Source organism: Phoenix dactylifera, chromosome 9 (assembly GCF_009389715.1).
Source record: "Phoenix dactylifera cultivar Barhee BC4 chromosome 9, palm_55x_up_171113_PBpolish2nd_filt_p, whole genome shotgun sequence".
NCBI lineage: Eukaryota > Viridiplantae > Streptophyta > Magnoliopsida > Arecales > Arecaceae > Phoenix > Phoenix dactylifera.
Genome location: NC_052400.1, coordinates 4463452 through 4486352, shown reverse-complemented (window position 1 = coordinate 4486352; position 22901 = coordinate 4463452). Strand labels below are relative to the sequence as shown.

At 37.8% G+C, this 22901-nt stretch overlaps 1 protein-coding gene across 3 annotated transcripts; it reads left to right on the top strand.

Annotated features, from left to right (window-relative positions):
* Positions 1 to 1513: 1513 nt before the first annotated feature.
* On the top strand, positions 1514 to 17184 carry LOC103696294 (beta-arabinofuranosyltransferase RAY1). Of its 3 annotated transcripts, XR_005513245.1 has the most exons (7): positions 1514 to 2331; positions 2428 to 2762; positions 12773 to 13025; positions 13108 to 13926; positions 14049 to 14295; positions 15244 to 16216; positions 16849 to 17184. XR_005513245.1 is itself a non-coding variant. In XM_039129868.1 (6 exons), exons 1-6 carry the CDS (start codon positions 2239 to 2241, stop codon positions 15687 to 15689), a joined length of 2193 nt encoding a protein of 730 aa, XP_038985796.1. In that variant the 5' UTR covers positions 1514 to 2238; the 3' UTR covers positions 15690 to 16321. The 3 variants fall into 3 exon arrangements, 2 of the variants coding, with proteins under 2 accessions (XP_038985796.1, XP_038985797.1); XM_039129868.1 differs by lacking the exon at positions 16849 to 17184 and having other exon boundaries at positions 15244 to 16321; XM_039129869.1 differs by lacking the exons at positions 1514 to 2331; positions 16849 to 17184 and adding an exon at positions 12321 to 12427 and having other exon boundaries at positions 2639 to 2762; positions 15244 to 16321.
* The last annotated feature ends 5717 nt before the right edge of the window (positions 17185 to 22901 follow it).

The following is a 22901-nucleotide window of genomic DNA, read 5'->3' as shown; positions in this document are numbered from 1 at the left end:
TCAGTGCTACACCATCCTCCATACTAGTACATTTGCATCCATATCATAGCACAGACTCGTGATTACCTTGGCTTCCTTAGCATCTAGTCTGTTCTCCCAGGCTATTCCTACGACTCCTAGTTCTTCTCAACCTGTGCTCAATTTGGCCTTAGCTATTCCTGCCGCACCTCAGAGGGTGACTTACTTTGATAACTTCTATTTAGTTTCCATACCAAATAATTGCTCCAGCACTTGCAATTTCCATACCCGCTCCCATTTCCACACCCTTTCTTGCTATTCCAGCTCCTGCACCTATCTCCACCTTTATTCATGGACCTGTACGAGATCCGCTTCCATATGCGACAATCACTTAACCCGATCCACATCTTGGACCTCTTGACTAGGTCATGTTAATCAAAAGCATGTGACGAGGACATGCGACAAAGTCAACCACATGAATCGGTCTAGCCAGCATTTCTAAGAGCAGGCCAGCTTATGGAGGAACTTGAAAGAGATGCACAAGAAAGAGCAGGGCCTAGTGGAAGATTGCCTGAAGCTTTTGACAAAAGAATCACCGATCCACAATCTTGTCCTTCAACTAGAAAGAAGAAATTGTGTTTTCATTGATGAAGAGCTGCCTACCAAAGGAATCGACCACGCGAAGGCTATGCTCATCGTAGTTTAGTCAGGAATTTATAGATAACAGCTTAGACTTGAATGTGTGTCCATTGAGGATGGCTATCTAATTGGGTTGCAACCTGATCACATTCAAAATGATCATTCAAGGAGTCAAAGCATATGACAGCACAAGGAGAGACATGATTAGTGAGGTCAATCTTGATGCCTTAATTGAATAACTTGCTTCACCATACTGTTCCAAGCTCTTGACATTCAATCCTTCTAAACCTTCTCTTTGGTCACCCTTGGATCCACTTTGCCAAAGCCATACCTTCTTCCTTGCCCCTACGGGTAAAATGATATATTATAGTGTTATAATGAGCAATATCCGTACAGTTTTATGTTAATCTCTGTTATTGTAAATATTGATTTAGCAAACTGAATTGAAAAACAAACATGGTAACAATCATGTATGATTAGGTTGTCGGGACATCTAGATCTCGTAATCAAGCCAATTTATGCCTAGTTTATACCAAACTTTGAAGCTATAGGTAAAGTATGAATTTAGAGTTAAAATTTGAATCCTAATTAGGTTGATAATGTATTTACAATAACCAGACTTTAGTTTGACTTGAAAAAAAATAATTTTTTACCAAAAAAAAAAAAATTCAATGCAGGACAACTAGCCTACGAAACTCTGACCTAACCAAACTCCTGAGGAGAAGACAAAATAGAAAGCTGACCGAACTGTCTGTCTACTTCAAGTTTGCTTTCCAAAACCCAAGCCAACCTCGATCCAGTCTAAATATTTTATACTTTTTGACAAAATTGATATCCATGTATGAATGATTTGTCACGTGCCGCACGTGGACTGTATCCACTACCGTTAGCCCTTCTTCCTTTTAAGGCTTGGCCCGAGCCCCGCTGCCATCTCCCACCTCCTCGCTGTTGGCGTGTCGCTGCTGCCGCCCTCCTTTCTGTCCCAGATCACGACCTTTCCTGCATATCCATTCAACCCGACTCGATCCCCCGACTGCACTTTCCGGAGGTTGAGCCGCCCTCCTCGCCGGCACTTTCCACCTACCTTCGTCAACGGCCACCGCACCGTCCTCCCCCGTCTCTCTCCGGCGGTGGTGGATTGGAGAAGAAGAAGAAATGGTCGAGGGGGCTGACATGAGGGAGATGGAGGAAGGCATGGCACGAGGGGCGAGGGAAGCAGGGGGATGGCTGTGGGCAGAAATAGGGCTCGGGGAGGGAGAGCGGGCAGCTGGATCTCCGTCGACGACGACAAAGATGGGTGCCAACTCATCTTGCGCTTTTTTTTCAGAAAAAAAAAACCTAACTCTTGAAAGCCGATCGTTGACTAGTGGGCGTGCTCAGATTAGTGCGCCTTATTATTTTTATTTTTATACGCATCATCTTTTCGGTTAAAGTTCCTCAAGCTGTAGGCACCATCACCATGTGCGCGTGGCAGTTCTCCTTGTATCGACCCGCGGCCCCTTGTATTTTTTCCCCTTCTTTTTCGGTTCAAGCATCATCTTTCCTTCAGCTTAAACTTCTTAAGTCTCACTTCCATTTGCAGAAACCAGAATCCAATCTTTCTTCAAAGTTGACGAGGGGCAGAGTTGATGGTACAGTACAATGGCAGTAGTCGGCAAGGGAAGGATCGGGATGACGAACGGATCCCTCCCTCGTTACTCCACCTCCTCTTGCCTTCGTCGTAACAAGCTCCTGGTATCCATCTAACCATCCATGTCCCTCGTCTTCTACTACACGTAGATGAATAAGCATAATTAGTTGATTTATCCATCTGTCTTCTATGTGGTTCAGGGAATGCCGGTGTTGCTTGCGTCCTTTGGATGGATCTGTGGCTTCTTCTTGATCACTGCTTCCTTTTACTCTTTGCTGGACCAGAAGCAACACCAGCAGAAGCTTCTCTGTGATAACGATGGGTGTTTTCCGAGCATTACAATCTATGCTGCACCGCGGCCATTCTCTGCAGATAAACTGGATTTGGTCAGAGCAAGGCAGGAGCTGGCCGTGCGGTCGTGGCTTGCTCTCTCTCCGGGTGTTGATGTCGTTCTCTTTGGGCAGCACCCATCTATTATTGCCTTCGCCGGGACTCTTGGTTCCCGAGTTACGGTCGAATCTGACATTGATTTCACGTATGTCGCCATGCTTTCTTACACTCTGCTTCATTTTTTGTTTGTTAGGTTTTTTTTTTCCGAATTTGTAGATGTTATTGCAGATTTACCATAGCTTGTGCTTCCATGAGGCCTTTTCTTGGGGGAGATTCCTCTGTAACTGGAGGACCCTCTTGTTACTCCCCTTTGTTTGTTTTATGACCGCTTAAATTAGACCAGTATAATTGTCTTGAAGTTCTTTTCAAGCACTCTGCATAATGATTCATCTTTTTATTGCTTCCATGTGAGGATTAGGATTAGTTGATATGCTCTTTTCTTGAACCTTTTTTTTTTTTTGAATGATTTGACTTATAAACATTTAAGCAAACATTAAAAATAGCCAAGCTATCAGTACCAATATGTTAAATATTCTTAATATGCAGGGTTGCAAGTTCTTGAATTGTTAATTGGTAACAAATTTTTCTTATTTCGCCTATCTTTAGTGTAATTGATGGGACATGGGAGATGATACACAGATCTGTAAATGGTAGACATGACAGAAAAATTAGGTGCATGTATAATTTGGTGAAGAGTTGCATGTTGAGGCCTATGCTGTTGGAAAGAGCAACGGTTAACTTCGTAAAGCATCATTAGTAGCTTAGTTCTGAGTTTGAAAGGAGAGTAATGATCAAGTCACTGGGCTACTACAGGCATGAAATCTTATACAATCTAGCTCCAAGAATGATTGCTTTTGAAGGCTTTATTCTCTTGTAACTTGACTTATTGTGGCTGCACTATGCATTCTTTTTCTTAGTTGACACACGTGAAGTTACGAAAAAGCTGATAGAATTGTTGAAGAAGCAGAGAAAAGAAAAGAAACATGTGGTGTTGATTGGCTTTAATAAAACATAATATAGATCACGTGAAAAGTAATATAGAAAGCATTGAAAAACTAGGGGTCATCAGTGGTATCTTGAAATTATGTTAGAAATGCAAAGAAGATTAGTGAGAAGTGTTTCAAGTAGTTGGACAAGTTATGTTATTTATGGTCATAGTGCACTTGCAACAATAATCTGTTTTGAGCTTGTTCCTATGCTTTTGCTCTAGATGTTTTGGTTGGTAGCATTCAAGATGTTTAATATTGCAGGACATATTGCACCAATAATGAGATGAGGATAATATGCATGTATAATTGGATTGTGGAATGGGACAAAGGTTTATATATTTAAATTTTGTGTGGACTGTTTTGAAAAGCGGTCTATGTGGCCACAAATGTGGAGGCTACCTCTGGACTGCACCGCATAGGCCATGTGCAGTCCCTTTTTCTGTTGGACCACATGTACCTGTCTGGCCACATATGTACCCATGTACCACTTATGCGGCCACATATGTACCCGTGTACCACTTATGCCGCCACATATGCACCTGCATGTTGCATATGCGATAAACCATATACCTTAAGTACTATATGTTTTTTGCCACATTTATTTATAAAGTTTGTACTTCAACTTTATAACATTTTTTGAGAAATAAATTTTAAAGTTTAGACTTTGTTATAGATGTTTAACAATACTTTATTGCAATTTATAGTTTACTCTTTGTTGCAAGTTTGAGCATGATCGATATTTCATAGGATGATATTGTCATTTTATTAGGTTAGCATGTCAATATGGACTCAAAAGTCTCAAATAAGTCTGAATGTGCATATTTAATTCTTATTATTTTCTGAATTTTCTGCTTTTTTTCTATTTATGACCACTTTATGTATATACATTTATGTATGTATTTATTTTCAAAATATTTAAAAATATGAACTGCATATATGGCCCAATCACATGAGCATGAATTGGTGTGTATATAATAGTTTTTTGAATTTTACTAATTTATTTCTTTTCTTTAATCTATTTATTTAAATATTTAAACATACGAACAGCATATGCACCCACGTATGCGCTCTCCATACCTTTATGTGCTACACAGTGAGCTAACAGCAGCATTCTGCACCTTCCCTTTTAAACACGCTTTGTATGTCAGATGAGCTAGGTAAGGTGTATAAGATGCAACAAAGGAACTAATTTTTAAACCAGGTTCCAGTCAAGAGAAGCATTGAGGAGTTCTTTGTGGTGATAGTGTTCTTACAATCCTAGACCAAGAAAAAGAGTGTAGACAAAGGCGTATTGGTAGAATAAGAGATGGACAAATGAAGCTGCAAGGTTCTTTTAGCATGTGGGATTCTTCCATGCCATGAGGCATAATGGATAATTTATAACAACAACAAAGCCATAACAGGATTAAAAATTGGCCATGCAATAAACAGGATGGGGGCAATTGAAATAATTATAATAGAAATGAGAATGTAGAGATGTATTTATCTTAAAACAGCAATTGTGCTTAGAAGTCAGTACATCATTAGGTCTTTTATCAATTGTGGTAGTAGTGGAAGGATTCTGCATGGTTGTTGTCTGCTCGTGTTCTAAGATGTTTGGTCAAGTTCGATAACGGGCAAGCATTCGCGATGAAGAATATGGAATGTCCTGGAAAGTGGCTGTATTTGTAACATAGTGTCAGGATTTTGTTGTATATTTGATTGCAACAAGTATTTATATGACTAGTATCTAATGACTAATCTGTATTTATATCTATATTCAAAAAATATTTAATACAAATTTTGCATCCAGTTACCTATATTTGTGTCCATTGTATTAAAGTAGGTATAAATTATTAATATATCTATATGCACTACATCTCCTGTATGTTTTTGGATTAAGGGGTAAGTCAGGACCTTGGATCGGATAGAGTAGTGTTAGGCGGAGTGATAGACCTTCCCCCTCCCTGGGCTTGAAAACTGTAACTTATTCTTGAACTCTGGCTATTGGACTCTGTTTTCTCCACTATTCTCATGGTCACAACTCCTGAAGGCGTTTCTATTCTTATGTTGGAACTTTGGAGAATCTTCCTTCTGAGGGTCCAAGGCTATACTTTTTCCTGCTGACAAAGAAATAGATGTGGTCACTTCCATAATAGTCCATCTCTGTCATAGAACCACATTTATTGAATATAATGTAACTATCATTCCATTGATATTTGCTTAACTCACTTATTCACAATCTTCTTAAAAAATAAATTACTTATTTACAATATAATATGTGGCTAGAGTGTTTCTCTGTCTCAAGTTGCAATTTCTCTGCTTAGTTGAGACAACATTTGTTGAGGTTCCACTGTCATGATCAGGGAGACCTCATCCTTTTATATGATGATATATTTGAAAAAACCTTTAGTTTTCCACTTGTCCTCTTTCCTTACTGGGACCTATAGAACTGAGCATAAGAGTGAGGAAAGAAGAAGCTCATCCATCTCTTTTCCATTGTAACTTTGCTCAACAGGCCAATATCCATATGATTCCTGCCTTGATGATCATTCAGTTGTTTCTCAATGATGCTTAGAAAATTGTTTCATTTACCCATGCTTACAGCATGCATACTGTTTCCTGTATCCTTCAATATCAGGTGACTTATCTTTCACTGGATCTCAAACTAGTTGACTAGCTTGGCATACACTTTTGCTTGGCTGATTGGGTGAAAGATCGATATGTAGGCATGACAGAATTTTGTATTTGAAGCATGAAGAACCGATTTTTCTTCTGTTATTTCTGCTTCTCTTCAGTGAGAGAGGCTAGGCTGAAGGCACCCCGCACCCTGTCAGCTGCTGTCATGGGTCATTTTGAGTTACTTTGTACAAAATCTTTGCAGACTCGTTTGTTCGGATTTCATGTGACAAACTGAGTTTTATCTTGTTGCCTAAATGTGTGCATCTGTGTCCAGACATGCTTGTTTTGCATTTAGCATGTGTGCACATCCTTGATCAATGGTCCTTGGCATTTGTCCACTAGATCTTTGAGGAGGTGGGATTGGTGCCCTTCCAGGAAATGCCTAAGAGTACTTCTCAAGTTTCACCTGTCATTGTTTGGCATCTGTACCAGTTAAAATAATTATGGATTAAAAGAAACTTGTGTAGAAAGATCAATAGGTTAATTTGTCGATTGATGTTGTTGACTTGCAATTGACCTGCTCCAAGATCTTGAGCAATTGAAGATGGCATAATTATGCTTTAGCCTCATCTCGTGAGATTGACAATCAGCATGTTCATCATTTGGATAATCCAGGTTTTTGGTTGTGTTGATATAGGTCAGGAAAGAGCATACAGTCAGATGGCTATTGACAGGTTGCCATTTGACCGAGACTTAGGTTTTGAATTTCTCCTTGATTCTCATATGAAATCTGTAATGTGAACTTGGAGGTTAATTTGATCCATTTATGTGGCAAGTCATCAAGAGGTCCTGTCATGTATGCCATTAGGGAGGATGAGGACATTGTTTGTCTAGGGGTGCAAGTAGATGGCAACAACAACTCCAGGAAGGTAATGTCAATCATTGTCTCTATTGGAGCAGACATGGTCAGAAGTAGAGCAAGTTGTCATTTGAACTATTAAAAACCAAGGGAGTTGGCGCTGGATGGAGACCATTTGGAGAATCTAGTAAAGATATTAACTCAGTTCAACTCAACTTAACAAAGCATTAATCCCAAAACAACATCCATTATATCAATGTTGAGACGAAGACAATGAATAGTAGAATATAGCTTGATGCAAAACAACATCCAATACATCAATGTCTTCTACATTTAAGTTGAGTTTGGCTGTTATGAGAAAAATTGCTTTATTAGTGCATTAAGGCTGCTTAGAGCACCTACCTACTCATAGGAAATGCAAAAAATTGCATCAGAAGAGGGAATTTGCTCTTGATCCATCTGATATAGCACATGAGTTTGGCTGTTATGAGAAAAATTGCTTTATTAGTGCGTTAAGGCTGCTTAGAGCACCTACTTACTCATAGGAAATGTGATTATTTGCATCACGAGAGGGAATTTGCTCTTCATCGTTCCTGGGACTCGCAAATGGTGATGGTTTTATAGCTGCAAGTTATCATTGTAAGTGAAGCTAAATAATTGATCCAATAAAACCTCTTTGGAAGCATATTTGGTAAAAATAATGATGATCTTACGTTTTTTGAGAAAGCTGAAAAATGGAATAAAGGCTGATAGTTTGTTCTATAGGTATTTTAAAGAGTGATGGAGGGGAATCTACCAAAGCTAATGATAACCAGATGGAAATCTCATAATCCCTTCTCTCAATCATATAAAAGTCTCACTAGTCTTCTTATTGGGTTCTTATCATTATACAGATGAGGAATTTTCACAGCAATAAAAGCATAGCGCCTTCAGGAAAAGGGAAAAACTTTGATTAGTACCAAAAGCATTATTGTGTTGCACAAAAGCAAGGAAAATTCTAGCTCTAAGTCCTTAAGAGAAATTCCTGTTTGTTATTGCATAAATGAGTATGGAGGAATTAGGTAGGGGGTTTAGGGAAATACGGTAATCCAGACACTAACAACTCAAACTACACTGAGAGAAAGAGGAAATCACAAAAAGTTTACAGCTTGCAGGCATCTCCATTCTACGATGTAATCTAATGCCATACCAGGTGGCCTCAGAATGATCTGGTGACATGATGGACCCTGTTGAATCCATATGATTTAGACAAAATTATCACGGAATCGACTTATATTGATTATCACACCAAGTAACCAACTGGACCTTAAGTATCAGCTTGTTTACACTTGGATTCAAGAAGGCTTGGGGACTGACTCTCAATGTCATTTATTTTAGCTTGCTTCAGCCAATTAGCTCTTAGTTGACTTGGTTTTAGATTATCTGAAATGATCTTCATGTTAAACTGAGCTAGTTCTGATTCTTGTTAGAATCATAAAATGAACCTGTTGTTCCGCAGAAGTAGATGCCTATTTGAACATCTGCAAGTTGTGGGATGATCCAATGCTTTGGCCTTTGGCATTCAAATATTCTTAAAGCAAAATCAGCTTGTGTCTATAACAGAAGGATTGCTGCTCCAAAATTTGAGTCTTGTAATATATCACTGGTTCCTCTGGTGGTCTCGAACTATGTTGCTGGAATCAAGAGCAGGTGCAGGTGTGGGTGCAAGGAAGTTGAATGTTTATAAACACTTGAAGTAAGGAAGTGCATGGAAAGAGGGTGCAGGTTTGAGATTCCAGGAAGATCTACAAACGAGTGCATCGTCCAGGAAGTTCAACCCTCTTTCGGTTGAAGATTGCAGCTACACAGGTCTTTAGGCATCGTCTAGGAGAATCTTAAGATCCGAGGTCACAAAGTGGTCAAGTTGGACTTTATCCCACATCATTTATATGGTTTACCATATTACAACTTAAAACGGCGATTATGTTCCGTCCCTTATGATCTAATACTTGTTTTTATTAAAATCCTCATTCTTTGCTATTTCTTTCATGTCTTTCCAAAAAGATATACTTTCTTCTTTGAAAATGGTGGCCAAATAAAGAAAAAGTGTCTGAAGCCATTTGAGACTGCATAATCAGAGTTTTTATATGATTTTGGACAAATTGGAAAGGGCTTGTGTATGTGCATATAAAACTGAAGGGTATGGAAAACTAGAGTTTGGATTGAGAAATCACTTTGCTGGACTGTTAAAGAAAAAAAACCAGAAACAATGTTTGTCGGCAATTATATATCTTGGAAAAGGCCAGAAATTTTTTGTTTTTGGTTTTTAGATGAGACGTAGGTCCGAAGAGCATGTTTCTCAGTGAAACTTATTAAGTAGTCATACTCCACAAGTCCCAAAACTGAAATTTAAATATCGGTTTTAATATAGAAACAACAGTAAAGCGCGGTTTAGAAGATTAAATACAGACAATATTAGCAGATAGTACAGATTGTAGAAGAGAGATCAAGAAGAGGGAGACAAGTAAAGAGGGTTGAACTTGGCCAATGATAATCTTATTCAAATAATTCATGTGCAAATAATTTTTGATTCAACCCTCGTAGGCCCTTATAGGGGCTCTTCATGACCTCTTATACAAGTTTAGAATTCTTGAAAACCAGGTAACCAATCGCTGCAAGGATGGCCAAATTTTTTTCCTAGGATGCAAGATGTGGAATGCATAAAACTTATAAAAAGACACCTAAAGCAACTAACAATCAAATTGTAATAACTTTGTGATTTACCCAATCCAATATATGCCTAAAGTTGGACATTTGTGAACCAATCCTACTTAAAATGGGACTTTAAAGCTTTATGAGTTATCTAAAACAGAGTTTCACAAGTATAGTTAGATGCAAGGTATGCTGAACCGACCGAAACCGGTTGGTTCAGCCTGTACCGTACCAGTACCGGTGCTCACTGGTACGTCGGTACGGTCGGTCCGGCGAACCTTAGTTAGATGTAAATCAACATATTTTTTTATTCGCCATTATTGTTTTCATTGTATGAGTCTCATTTGTGAGATCTTCTTGATGATTTTTGTCCGTATGCTCCACTATTGAATCTTTATGATCGATCGATGGAGACCATCCAAAGACCTTACTGCAAGCACCTATCAATTGGTTCTTTCAGTTCCTTTGATCAACGATCATACATTTTTCGATCATTCAATTGATAGCATTCATCTTTGAATCCAAAAAATCAACAAAGAATGGATCTTTGAAGCATTGAGATGCGATCAATTCTTCAAAGATTGCTTTGCACCTCTGTAGTTGGAGAACTATTTTTTGAAACTTGATTCAGAAAAATCTGTTCTTCTCAACTAGATTATTAAGACATATTGCATTTTCAATTGCAGGTTCATGATGTTCAGACTGTCTAATATGATTTTAGTTGAACAATCTTTAATAATAACATTCTCATTGGATGGATCTTAGTCAATGTCAAGGTATTGGTTAATGCCTAGGGTTGAAACATAAGGTTGCATCATAACTTTATTTGATGCTTGGTCTTTGTTAGTAACAAAGTTTTCTTTACTGGACCATACTGCTCCGTACTATGTATTGTATTGTATTTGCAGCAAATGAAATTGTTAGGATACAGTAGCTCAATACAGTAATGTACTAAAAGGTGGTATGGGTGCTGTGCCGATTTAGCACCTTGATCATGTTTGTACGTTGGTGTATCATATGATGCTTACCCTACTAATATGGAACCTGGTATGAAGATGGAGGTGAACTTGAAAGAAAGAAAAAAAGGCATGATCTTTTGCTTTGACACCAAAAATGGTATAGACTAGTTAGGATGGGCTAGGTTATATGCAGGTGAATTTGAAGAATGATCCAGAAAGATTCCTAGACTCGATGTGGACCACTTTGGCCATTATAGGCAGGGCTGGATAGGGTCTAGGAGTGAGATCCGCCATATTGGAAAGCTGACTCGCGAGCCAATCTTCCATAGGCCATAACTTGGTCATATGATATCTAATTAAGATGATATTTTTAAAAAAAAGCTCGGTAACTTTGTGAGATCTGCGACTTGATGCCTTGCTTTTAGGGGGCGGCTCTTGTAGCGATCAGGTACAAATTTCTTTATTTGGGACCTGAAATAGGCGGTCGCATCAAAGTTTCTTTTTCGGATAAGATTTTGATTGGGTGTATGTTCTGATCTGAGAAGAATCAAGCAGAGCAATAGAAGGCAGAGTTAATGTAGAAGTCAATATCTATCTCCTAAATAGTTTTAGTTTTTTTGAGTTTATTCTGCTAGTTATGTTTATTTTAGAAAAAATTCTATTAGAAATAGGAAGAGGAATTCGATCCGAATTGTGCAAGAGCGGGTCTCATCATTATACATAGAGGGGGTGTACCTCGGTTTTCTATCAATGAAAGAAAATATGACTTAAGCCCTACTTTCGCAATTCTTTGATCTTCTTTTAAATTTCTTTTTAAAGATTCAAGTTGAGTGGGTTGAGGGAATTCTTCCTCTCCCTCAAACCAAAAGATTTTAAAAACTAGGGTTTGGAACTTAGATTAGAAATCAACATACTGTTATGCTACAGAAACAACTCAGAAATGATAAATTTAGAAGGGTCAAAAAAATTCTTAGGCTTTTATGTGAGGTACAATTCCAAAGAATAGCTTTCTGAAGGACTTGTCAGTTGGTGGCAGCCCATAGGGTCCTATAACAGAAAAATCAGATCATAGATTTCATATTCATGTTTAAAGAGCAAAATAGGGTAGTAGGATTGGAGAGCGAATATTATGTAAGATGGACTCTAGAGAGAGAGAGAGAGAGAGAGAGAGAGAGAGAGAGAGAGAGAAGTGCCAAATCTCGCCAATTTTTTCTTCTAAAAAAATCTTTCATTCAAATAATTCATATGCAATGAATTTGCTTTAGGAGTAAACTAGGAATCTTGGGAATCATTCGATAAGAGGGCACCCAAAGGTTTTCACATAATGCAAAATTCAAAATCTTACAGAATGCTGTATTGAAAGATATATAAACTAAAATGAGATCCTAACAACTTTTTGGCTTATCATATAGAGAAACAAGGACTCTTGATCACCAGTCCTACTTTAAAACTTACTAAATAAAGGTTTTGAAGATACACCAAACTACTTACTTTTATTTACTAGATTTATGCTTTCATGCGCACACTATTATTTTCACTCATATGTCTTGATAAAAAAGAAGAAAGGAAATTCGGTGCAATTGACTGCTATTCCCTTTACCTAGATTGGAGATTGAAGCAGTAAAAGGTGTCTCTGGATTTTATTGGCATAGATGATGGCATCAGAATCTGATATGAAGAGCAGTTGCACTCATGAAACACCTCTCTTATGGTGAGTAGCTTTAGCCAAAAGCTGCCACTAGGTTCATTGAACCAAGCAATTTCTTGTTATATTGTCTATTTCTGGGCAGCTTAAGGTGTGACACAGTTAAATGTTGAACTTATCAACAAAAATTTGTCCTGTACATCTTCTTTTAATAATCTGAGGCATCATACCAAATGAAGTTCATGTTAGAATTTGCAGAGCTAAAAATTTAAAGAGAATTCTTGATGCATATTATGCTAGTATTTTGTTGATAGTAATACAAAGCTATATAGTTTCCCCTTATTTTCTACACTTTAAGCATATTGACCAGATGACGAAATATCTGCTGCTGACAATGTGTTCTTGTTTTAGGTTCCTGGGGACACCCTTTTTTCACTCCATGGTCGCAAGATCTCAAGCTTCTCGTTCTGACATTTCTATGATTATTGATTCTGAAACTGTTCTCTTGGCTGACATCCTTACTACCTTACATCATGCTTACAAACTCAACCATGACTGGTTCCTTTTTTCCAAGTCACTAGACATTTCACACTTTTCATTTCAGTTAGTTGACAATGGGAAGCAGTGGCTACGAAAGGATGGCAAAAAAATAAAATTTGAGAAGGTATGCTGGAGTATATTATAATAAAACATCATAGCTTTGGTCAGTAGGATGTTATGGATAAATTCAATATTTCTTCAACCAGTTGCAGGAGTATCTAGTTCAAAAACAGCAGCAGAGTGAGAGGTTTCTTATGGCATGGAACACAGGGGACCTACCTCTGCATGCTGGGATTCTTCCTCCTTTCTTATATGGGAAAGGTCTTCACAATGAATGGCTTGTAAATGAGGTGTTGTCATCAGACTTAAGATTGGTATTTGATGCTACCGAGGTTGTATCCAGTTTCTATCCTGAAATGTTGGGTCAGTGGTCTCACAAGTATCTTCCACATGCTGGCGGTGTGGCTGAAAGAAATTGGGAGTATAGAGGAAACCATCATCTTGCTGCACTATATGGAACATTTTTCCTACGACAAAATAACACTCCTAGTAACCTAATTAAACTTGTGAAGTGTTTTGGGCAATATTATTTCATCAATCAAGCAAAAAAAACTGTCTATTTTTTACAAGGACCAAACAGACATGCATCTTACAGTTTGGAGCCAGTTTCAAGTCGAGAACAGGAAACATTACAATTATCAACAAGATTCTTGCACTTCTGGAAAGAGAAGAAGTGGAAAACCTGTCTAGAGGATATCAATTCATTAGACAAAGAGCGCAAATACTCTCTCTTGACATCGTACAAGGTTTCTTTTGAAGTGTCTGTACCATTATCTATTACATTCTCTTTGGAATCACTCCTCCAAATGATTGCAGACGAGGATAAATCCGTTGTGCTTGCAGTTGCTGGAGATAGTTACAGGGACATGCTTATGAGTTGGGTCTGCCGTTTACGCCTATTGGCAGTCCATAATTTTATAGTCTGTGCTCTTGATTCTGAAATTTATCATTTTTCAGTATTGCAGGTATGATGCTCCCATCTTGGTTTAGTTTTTGATGCTTAGCATAGATTTTCTTCAACTTCAAAGTCCAATGGTGGGCCAACCTAGCTGTATATGTTTGTAAGCAAAATGATTCTTGTATCTAGGGCTTGCCAGTCTTCAAGGATCCACTGGCTCCGAGCAATATCAGCTTCAATAATTGCCACTTTGGCACCGAGTGTTTTCAGAGAGTGACTAAAGTGAAATCCCGAATAGTTCTGCAGATACTAAAATTGGGATACAATGTCCTAATGAGTGATGTTGATGTCTATTGGTTTGATAACCCATTGCCATTTCTCCTCTCCTTTGGTCCTGCTGCATTGCTGGCACAGTCAGATGAATACAATGAAACAGGTATTTTGTAAACTCATACTTGTGACACTCATAATCCTTGGTGCAATCCACTTAATTTTAACAAATCAGTCAGTATGTATTCTCATGAATCATTGCTCTATGTAATACGATTGGTAAGGTGATCAGTATCTGGTGTATAACAAGGCTCTAGTTATAAGCAGTTTCTTTTCATTAATTGAATTACCATTGTAGATTGGCTGAGTTTACTAGCATATGTAATCATGGAAAGATGTTCTTCCAATATTTCTGGTAAAATTTTACCTCTTCCAATCAATATTTCTTCTGCAAAAGAAAAAATCAATATTTCCATTGTTAAGTTTTAAATAGAAAAGAAAAGGGTAATTGCATATCGACAATCAGCAACATACAAATCCCAAATCCTATATATTCAATAAACCAGAACGGTGCCAGTAAAATTCTACCTTTTCTTATTATCATCAAAACTTTGATATCCCTTACTGGAAATGCTTTGGCACATTAGCAGTTTTTGCTTTTCTAAATACTCAAAACTTATTTTTGGTCAGCTCAAAATCCTAAATTGCATAATTATGAAAGGAAAAGACTAAAATATGTGATATTTTTAACTTTGTTGATTGGAAAGTAGTAATATACCTTTCAACTTTACTTTCCACTTGATAATCTTCTATTGAATTTTGCAATGGGTGAGGATTTTGTTTATTTTACAACTGACTGCAGTCTGTAATCAAGTGAACTTCTTCATTTGTATTATAGACTAAATGGATCACATGATTTGGCTTCCTTTTCTTCCTATATTTTATGCATAAATATTTAAGTACTTGCTTTAATATATGTAAACTCTCAATAAGACTGTCTAGTCATAGTTTCTGCATGTTACTAATGTTCTTTATGTCCTAATGAATTTTTGGCATACCAAGCATTTTTTTCTTACCTACTAACTCTCTTCTTCAACTATTTCTGTTTTGGCAGGACCCATAAACTTGCCAAGGCGACTGAACTCTGGTTTTTACTTCGCTCGCTCTGATTTGACTACAATTGCTGCAATGGAGATGGTGGTGAGGCATGCATCTAGTTCAGTCTTATCGGAGCAGCCAAGCTTCTATGATGTTTTATGTGGGGAAGGTGGTGTGAACCGTGTTGGTGATGACCAATGTCGGGAGCCCACTACAAACCTGACTGTGTTTTTCTTGGATAGGAACTTCTTTCCTAATGGAGCCTACAAAGGCCTGTGGGAGAAGCCTGATGTCAGATCTGCTTGCATGAAGCTAGGATGCCTAATCCTTCATAACAACTGGATTAGTGGAAGGAAGAAAAAACTGGAACGCCAAGTGCTTTCTGGCTTGTGGGACTATGATCCTAGCTCTAGGTTGTGCCTGCGCAGTTGGCACAGGACCAAATTTATGACTAATTTCTGAATATCAGCTGGTAATGGTCTCATTTTCTCCCTGATTAGCAAAGTGTGGGTCCTTCTACAGTAATTTATCTGACAGCCAAAATGAGCATAATGGAGGTGATGATAACAAGAGGAAGGCAATTATCTCCACTCCTCATTGTACCTCTCATCTTGTAAGTTTGTGCTTCCAGCAATTGCTGAGAAGAATTTGAAGAATTGGGCTAGGAGAATCAAGCAAACTTGACTAGGCAGTACAAGAAAACACAACAAAGCAACATATAACCTCTATTTGTCCTTGCTTTCATCAGAATTTGAATGCAGATATTCAGCTTATGTTGGAGAGCTATTAAATTTATGACTCTAAAGAGGTATGTTCATTATAAGTTGTTGCATGTCGCCTACTACTGCATAAGGGGCCAAGAGAAGAAAGATACTAAAGTTGCTGACGGGTATCTATAGATATCCAATATCTTAGTAATGCATCAGCAGCACAATGATTCAGTTGTAAGGATTGTTCTTGCTGGGGTAATTGTTCGAATTTATTATAAGGTGGGCTTCCATTTATTATGGACTGGTTTTATTGTTTTATTATGTTATACAAGCTAAGTTCTAGTTTAAATGAATATTTAAGGAGCTCACAACTAATTGTGATCATATGTTTTGGGCCCTATTGTAGTGCAGTGAGAATTGGTGCAGGCCTGGACTGGTTAATGAGCTCTGTAATGGGTGGATCCATTAGCATTATGCTAATTGGGCTAGGTTCTTACTTCACTTTTATATATATTTATTTGTAGAGAAATCTTAGGGTATCGAGGTTTTTATGTTCCTAGAGGACACTTATCCCATTAAAAAGAAAAACATCAAGAAAGAGGGGAGGAAGATCTACCTTGCTCTTATATTTTCTGCTTCAGTAGGATATTGCTATAGTGATTATCAATAGCTTCTTAGGGATCTCAAGGTATGCCTCAATATATTCTAGTTTATTTATGGATTTTTGTATTCTAATCTCCTGCATGGTATCCATGAAAAATCCCACATTTGGTATCCGAGCTGGATTTTGTAGGAGATTAGGATCAAATTAAATAATTTTTGTAAAAAAATAAAAAACAGTTATATGAAAGGAAGAAGAAGAGGAACAAGGTGCTAATGTCTTTCTTGCTATCATGCCCTCCTCCCATCAGGTGGTGGAACAAATTTCTGGCGGTCGCCTAGGACGGGCCGATGATGAGCTCCATCGAGCCATTGAGCTGCCATGCTGGATGCCCCAAGATCTCTTTTTCCATCTGCTAGTTTTGGCCATTGGCGATCCTATTTTTGTTGAAAGAGGAGAGTTGCTAGATCCCGATTTTACTCAGTTGCTAGATGCTAGTGGCTAATGGATGGAGAGAGGCTAGCAGTCTATCGAAAAGGGGTCCTCGGCAGTTGCCAAGTTGAGATTAGGTGAAAGGGCTACATATTTTAGCCCCCTTCTTCACTAGATCAAGAGGAAGAAATGGTTATTTGGTTTCGACCTGAAGTCCAAATCCAATTTGCCCATAAATAAATAAATAATAAGTAAAAAAGGAAAAGTTATGATTTAATCCCTGATGATATTTTATACCATAAAGGATCTTGGATAATTGTATTCTAGTCCGTGCAATAGAACTTTATTACATTTTGGACTGAATACAATTTTATCCCTATAATAAAGTTTTATTCATAAAGTTTCTTTGATAATTGCATTTTGGTCCCTATAATACAATTTTATTATATAAAATTCCTTAAATATGCTATTGCAATTTTTGTGTACTCTCATATTTGGACTGAATAATGAATGATTTATAGGCATAATTGGTTGGTCGCTCATGTAGAGGGTTGTAGGTTTCAGTGGATGCTCACCGCTAAAGTGGCTTGTTCACTGAGATTTATAGGATCTCTTTGTTTGGCATTTCAAGGAATTGACAGTTATATTAATATTTGATAGATTGTATATTATTGGTGCATCAAGGTTAATGAATAGATTTATAGGCATCACTGGTTGATCCCTGATTTGGAGGATTGTCGATTTCAATAGATGGTGACTACCAACGTGGCCTATTCACCAAGATTTGTTTAACATTTTAGAGGATTGAGATGCATTGTGAAATTAATGTACACAATCATCTTTCCAAAGAAAGTTTATCAGATGTTATAATTCTAAAGTGAAATATTTTTGACTAGTGAGTGTGCATGGTCTAGGGATTCATTCTATCAAAGTAAATGGACCTCTGAAAACTGATAATATCTTATTAGTTGATTCCATTGTATACTAGAGAGAGCATCTTATGTGAGTCACTTTCTTCCCAAAGGAAGTTTATGGCATTGCACCAAAGGCTCTTATTAGTGTAATGTGTATAAATATGTTCAAGCACATTGGTTTTCTATATCTGTCTATTAATTAACTGCACAAAGGTTGTTTAGCAGTTAAAATCTTTAGTTATAAAAGATAGTTAATGTAAAACTAACATGATATAAATAATGGTATATTTGTTAAGCAATAATAATTTCAGATTATCTCCACTCGATAATTCAGTGTAGGAGAAAAATACTACCTCTTTGGTAGGATTTATTTTACCTTCTCTCTCGATAAAATAGGTATAAGACCTACCATTTATTTCACCATCTCTCTCATTCTCTTTTTGTACCAAATATGGTAATCTAATATATGATTATTTTTTTATACTAGATTACCCCCCGACCAGTCAAACCTTTAGAGTGATCAAAATTTGAGAATGACTAGAAGCCCATAGGCAAAACAAAATTTTAAATTAGTAGATTTTTTAATCCAATAGGAGTTTTAAGTCAGTTAAAACTTAATGAAGCCTTAGCTAGGATAGATGCTTCGTAAAACAATCAAGGTCTCAAAAGGAAGCTGCTAGTAACAATACTAGGAAACACTGATCTCTTATACCAAAAAACTTATGCAGGCTAAGAGGCCTAGCATGAGCTTTAGACCTAGCCACTAGAAGACTAGGCTAACTAAGTAGAAAACAAACTAAATCTTAAAGTAATAACAAATTATAATTTTAAAAATCTAAAGTCAAGAAAATCTAAGAATCTAAACTATCTAAGGATACTAGTAGCTTACGATCTTGCTATTGAAGAGCCTTGTCACTACCCTTGACTCTACCAATTGACACTTTCAAGATGCTTCACGATTAAGGAACTATAATAGTTGGCTACATCATCATTCCTCAAAATTCATCAAGACATACACAGAATCCACCATTCAAAGAAAATTCTAGAGAAACCATGAGTTAACTTGTACTCGAGAGAAAACTTTCATCAATATGATGTAAAATTCAGTAATTAGGGGGCTATTTATAGGTTCTAGGGCTCATACATTGAAGGAAATTGGGCCTTCTTTTCAACTCAAAGAAGACCAACTTATTAAGCAAAACTTCTAAAACAAGCCTTTCCCTGAGGACATCAATTAGGACTCTAACCAGTATTTCTAGTAAAATCATCCCTAAATAAATAAGTGGTGTAATAAAATTCTCATATTATGTTGAACGTCACCAACAACATGCAAGTGCTACAAATCTCCAATGAAGTGGCAATAACTTCCTCATTTGAGCTCCAATTAAGATGATCCAAGATGTATTGGACAGCTAACTTGATGCGAAATGTATTAAAAGTGTTAAACTTAAAATTCACCTATTACCGACTTAAGTGATGCCATCTTTCGTACTGATATATACTAGATTATAGCTTACCTATTATTGACTTATTTGAAAAAAACTTAATGATAGACTCTTGCGAGTCAAATGTAACTTCATTTCCTCTTTCTAATCAGTCTTGGAAGGGTTCAGAGGTTGTCCAAGAATTTTTGATAGTAAGGATTTTGGATTGGGCCTTTGGTTTTATTCCAACATAACTTTCGATGCATCCATGTTTACTTCTTCATTGTTGGTGATTTTTGACCCATTATATTACTCTTTTGAGATCTTTGATCATAGAATCCGATATGTGAGGGTCTAGTCAAGATATCACAGGGTTAAATATCTTTGGCTTCTATCAATCATCTTCTGGGATGTTAAATGAAAGAGGCTTGTTGGTTGTGGAGTTCATCCCTGATCGGTAAGTTCTTTGCTAGAGGATTAACTTCAAATTATGCTATTAGTGAGCTAAATGCTTGGTGGAATCTTGAAAGGGATTATCAAACCCTTTCTGTATTTCATGCATGGTGTCCTTTTATTCAAATTCTCAATTGAGGAACACAAAGACTTGGTGTTGAAGAAAGGACCGTTGGTGCTTGCTCGCTAGATCCAAGAACTAGAAGAATGGTTTCTAAACTTCAAGCAAGGCAAGGATTCCATTAACGGCACCTCTATATAGGGTTCAAATGTCAGAATTACCAAGGGAGTACTAGGATAAGTGTAAGATTCTAAGGATTGCTACAGCCGCCTGCACTCCTCTATACCTTGATTATTGGACACTCTTTAAACAAAATAGGCTCCACAAGGGTGCAGAAAAATATGGATATTACTAAGCTGATTAGACCTGGAACTGAGGTTATTGCCAAAGGATAGAAAATTTGGCAACACTTTCCTATGAAATCTCTTAGACCTATGCTGCATTTGTGGTCACCTTTGTCCCCAACTAGCAAGAAAATTTTACTTGTTCAACTAAACAAACTATTGAGAGTAGTATTTGCTCGTCGGTGGTTTCTAACGCAAAGCCTTTTACGGCCCTTGGATTAAGGTTGCTAGGGTGCCATTGGAAGCTATTGGTTTTTGGGCCTCATTGGACTGCCCACCAAGATCATCTAATATTTAAATAAGAGAGAGGGAATAGTTGGAAGAATAGAAGGAACTCCTGAGTAGTTTTTTCCTCTCTTATTTGTATTTCTTAACACCATTCATGTCCTGACTTCTCTCCCAAAAACTTTTAGTGTTTTAGAGAGAGAAACATGAAGAAACAACTCTCTTTCACCCTTTTCTTGCACCATAAGCATTTGAAGAAATGTGGAGTAGCCCCTAGTAGTCTTATAAAGGAGAAAAAAAAGAAAGAACCTCATTTGGCTTACCACATGGCAGCTATAGTAGACCTAGTTTCATTAGAGTCTTGATTTTTGTTCATTGACCAAAGCTGTCCAGCTATTCGAATTGTTGAGTGGCTCTTTTGAAAAGAAAAGCAAAAAAATAAGGATAAAAGGTGAAGATGCCCTAATCGCTAGTACCCACAATCGCAACCTTCGTACCTCTCATTGAGTTAAAGATGCTCAATCTTAGACAACGAGATTGCCACTGGTCCACAAGGTGGCTAGAGGACATGAGGTGGCAAATTGAATTGGTGTCAAGGTTACAGAACGGGAAGGTGGTAGTGGTAGAGTTAGAGGTGCTATATTGGAGGGCGTTGAGATAGAGGTTAGAGGTGTATTTATTGATGAGACCACACGGGGATTATGGTGGTGGGTCGGAGAGGTGTTCCCACTGGACCTAAAACATGTGCAATTGATTAATTTTCGAATAAAGAATTGGAAGCAACTCTTAGTTGAACCCATCATTGGGTATTTGATGCATGGTCTTTGTAGTACAACCTTGAAAATAGTTTGCATGGCTCTTTGCATCTACTTCATGTCTGGCTACTGATTCTTCTATGACATCATGAAGCAAAGTTTGACTGCACTCCCTCTTTACTTGATTGATGAAAATGAAACTATTAGAGAAGATATTTTCATAATATTACAAACAATTGGAAGCTCTTGTGTCACTATGATCTAAGGCAAGCTTGCATTCCTGGGCGTCCATCAAAATACATAATCATTAGGTTGATGCCTTTCTAGATTATCCAGCCCATGATTTCTGTAGGATGCAAAACCAGAAGTTCTTAGCGATACCCCCCTCCTCTTACTTATGTTCTGCACATTGAGACCTAAAAGATATGGACAGTTGAAGCTAGTATACTAATCTAAGACATCCCTTGTTCATTGGCATTGCCCATACTGTGAGATGATGTGGAGAACAGAGAAAATTCTATTTTATGAGATGGAAAATCTTCCTTAAGGATCTCTTATCTGCTAGGGACTGTTTGGAAACTTCTGGCCGGACAGGTAGGGCTTAGAGTGGGGCATGATGCATGGGAGGAAGGGAGCGGGAGAGGAAGGAAGAGGCGGAGTTCCATGGCCCACTCTCGGTGGGATGAGTGAAAAGACCTCGAAAGGTCTTATTTTCTCATATGATCCCACAAGAAACAAGGGAACGACCCACACGCCCTCACTCCTCCGCTATCCTATTCACATTCTTCCTGCCCTCCACGCTGCAATCCCGCGGTCTATATCCTGCCGGGAGTTTCCAGATGGTCCCTAGTGATGGCGATGGTTCCAAGGGCGGAAATACCAGCGCCAACTCCCTGCGACCAAAGATTTTGGAACCACCGGCCTCTAGCCTTAACCAACTTTGAGCAGTAATGCATGCAATAGCTTCAAAGGCATGAGCAAAAGGTGACATCCCGATAAGCAGTAATCAATGGTGAGTTTTAGTGATCTAGCGAGCCCGGTACTGCATGCAATTAATTCTACACTGAAGACCGGTATTGCATGCAATGAATTCTACACTGAGACCGGTACTGCATGCATGAATGCTATGCCTAAGTCTAATGCAATATTTATTTTATGGATTTTGCTATGGCACTTCTAAGTTTCCCCTACAGTTGGTCGGGATTTATCTGGTGGAAAACTTAGCAGCACCCTAATAAAATTCTTATTTTATTCATAAATTGATGCAATGTACCATCTAAATTTGGATTAATTACAAGGTGGTTTAGTATATAATAATTTCGATCGGGTTCAGTTGGAGATAGGTATTTTTTTTTTTTTTGGGAGGGGGGGGGGGGGGGGGGGGGGGGTTAGAAGTCAGATCTATTTTATTGACCTAAATTAGATCTAGATGTAATTTAGATCAAGCTCAATTTTTGGACCCAACCCAATCCACATGTTTAATTACAGAATGGTTGAGTCTAATCAGATCAGAGTCGGAACATAATAATTATCCACCAATATGTAAGGACGCCAAACTATCGACGGTCGCATCAAAACACCAGCAAAAGCTACAGGCTGGGGCATTATTTAATTGTTTAGTCTTGGCACTCTTACAACTGTCAGGGTTTTGGTCCTAAGAAAGACCGAATTAATTGAAGCTCATCGTGAATCCATCCCATGAAGAAACAATAATAAAAGTAATGGTAGATAAATCAATCCCAACGGGAGGCAGCA

Bases quoted from the DNA above. Each gene is read 5' to 3' on its own strand.
- LOC103696294 (XM_039129868.1), top strand. From the start codon at position 2,239: ATGGCAGTAGTCGGCAAGGGAAGGATCGGGATGACGAACGGATCCCTC. The intron at 13,026-13,107 runs GTATGCTGGAGT...TTCTTCAACCAG, and splicing joins AAAAAATAAAATTTGAGAAG to TTGCAGGAGTATCTAGTTCA. The intron at 14,296-15,243 runs GTATTTTGTAAA...CTGTTTTGGCAG, and splicing joins AGATGAATACAATGAAACAG to GACCCATAAACTTGCCAAGG.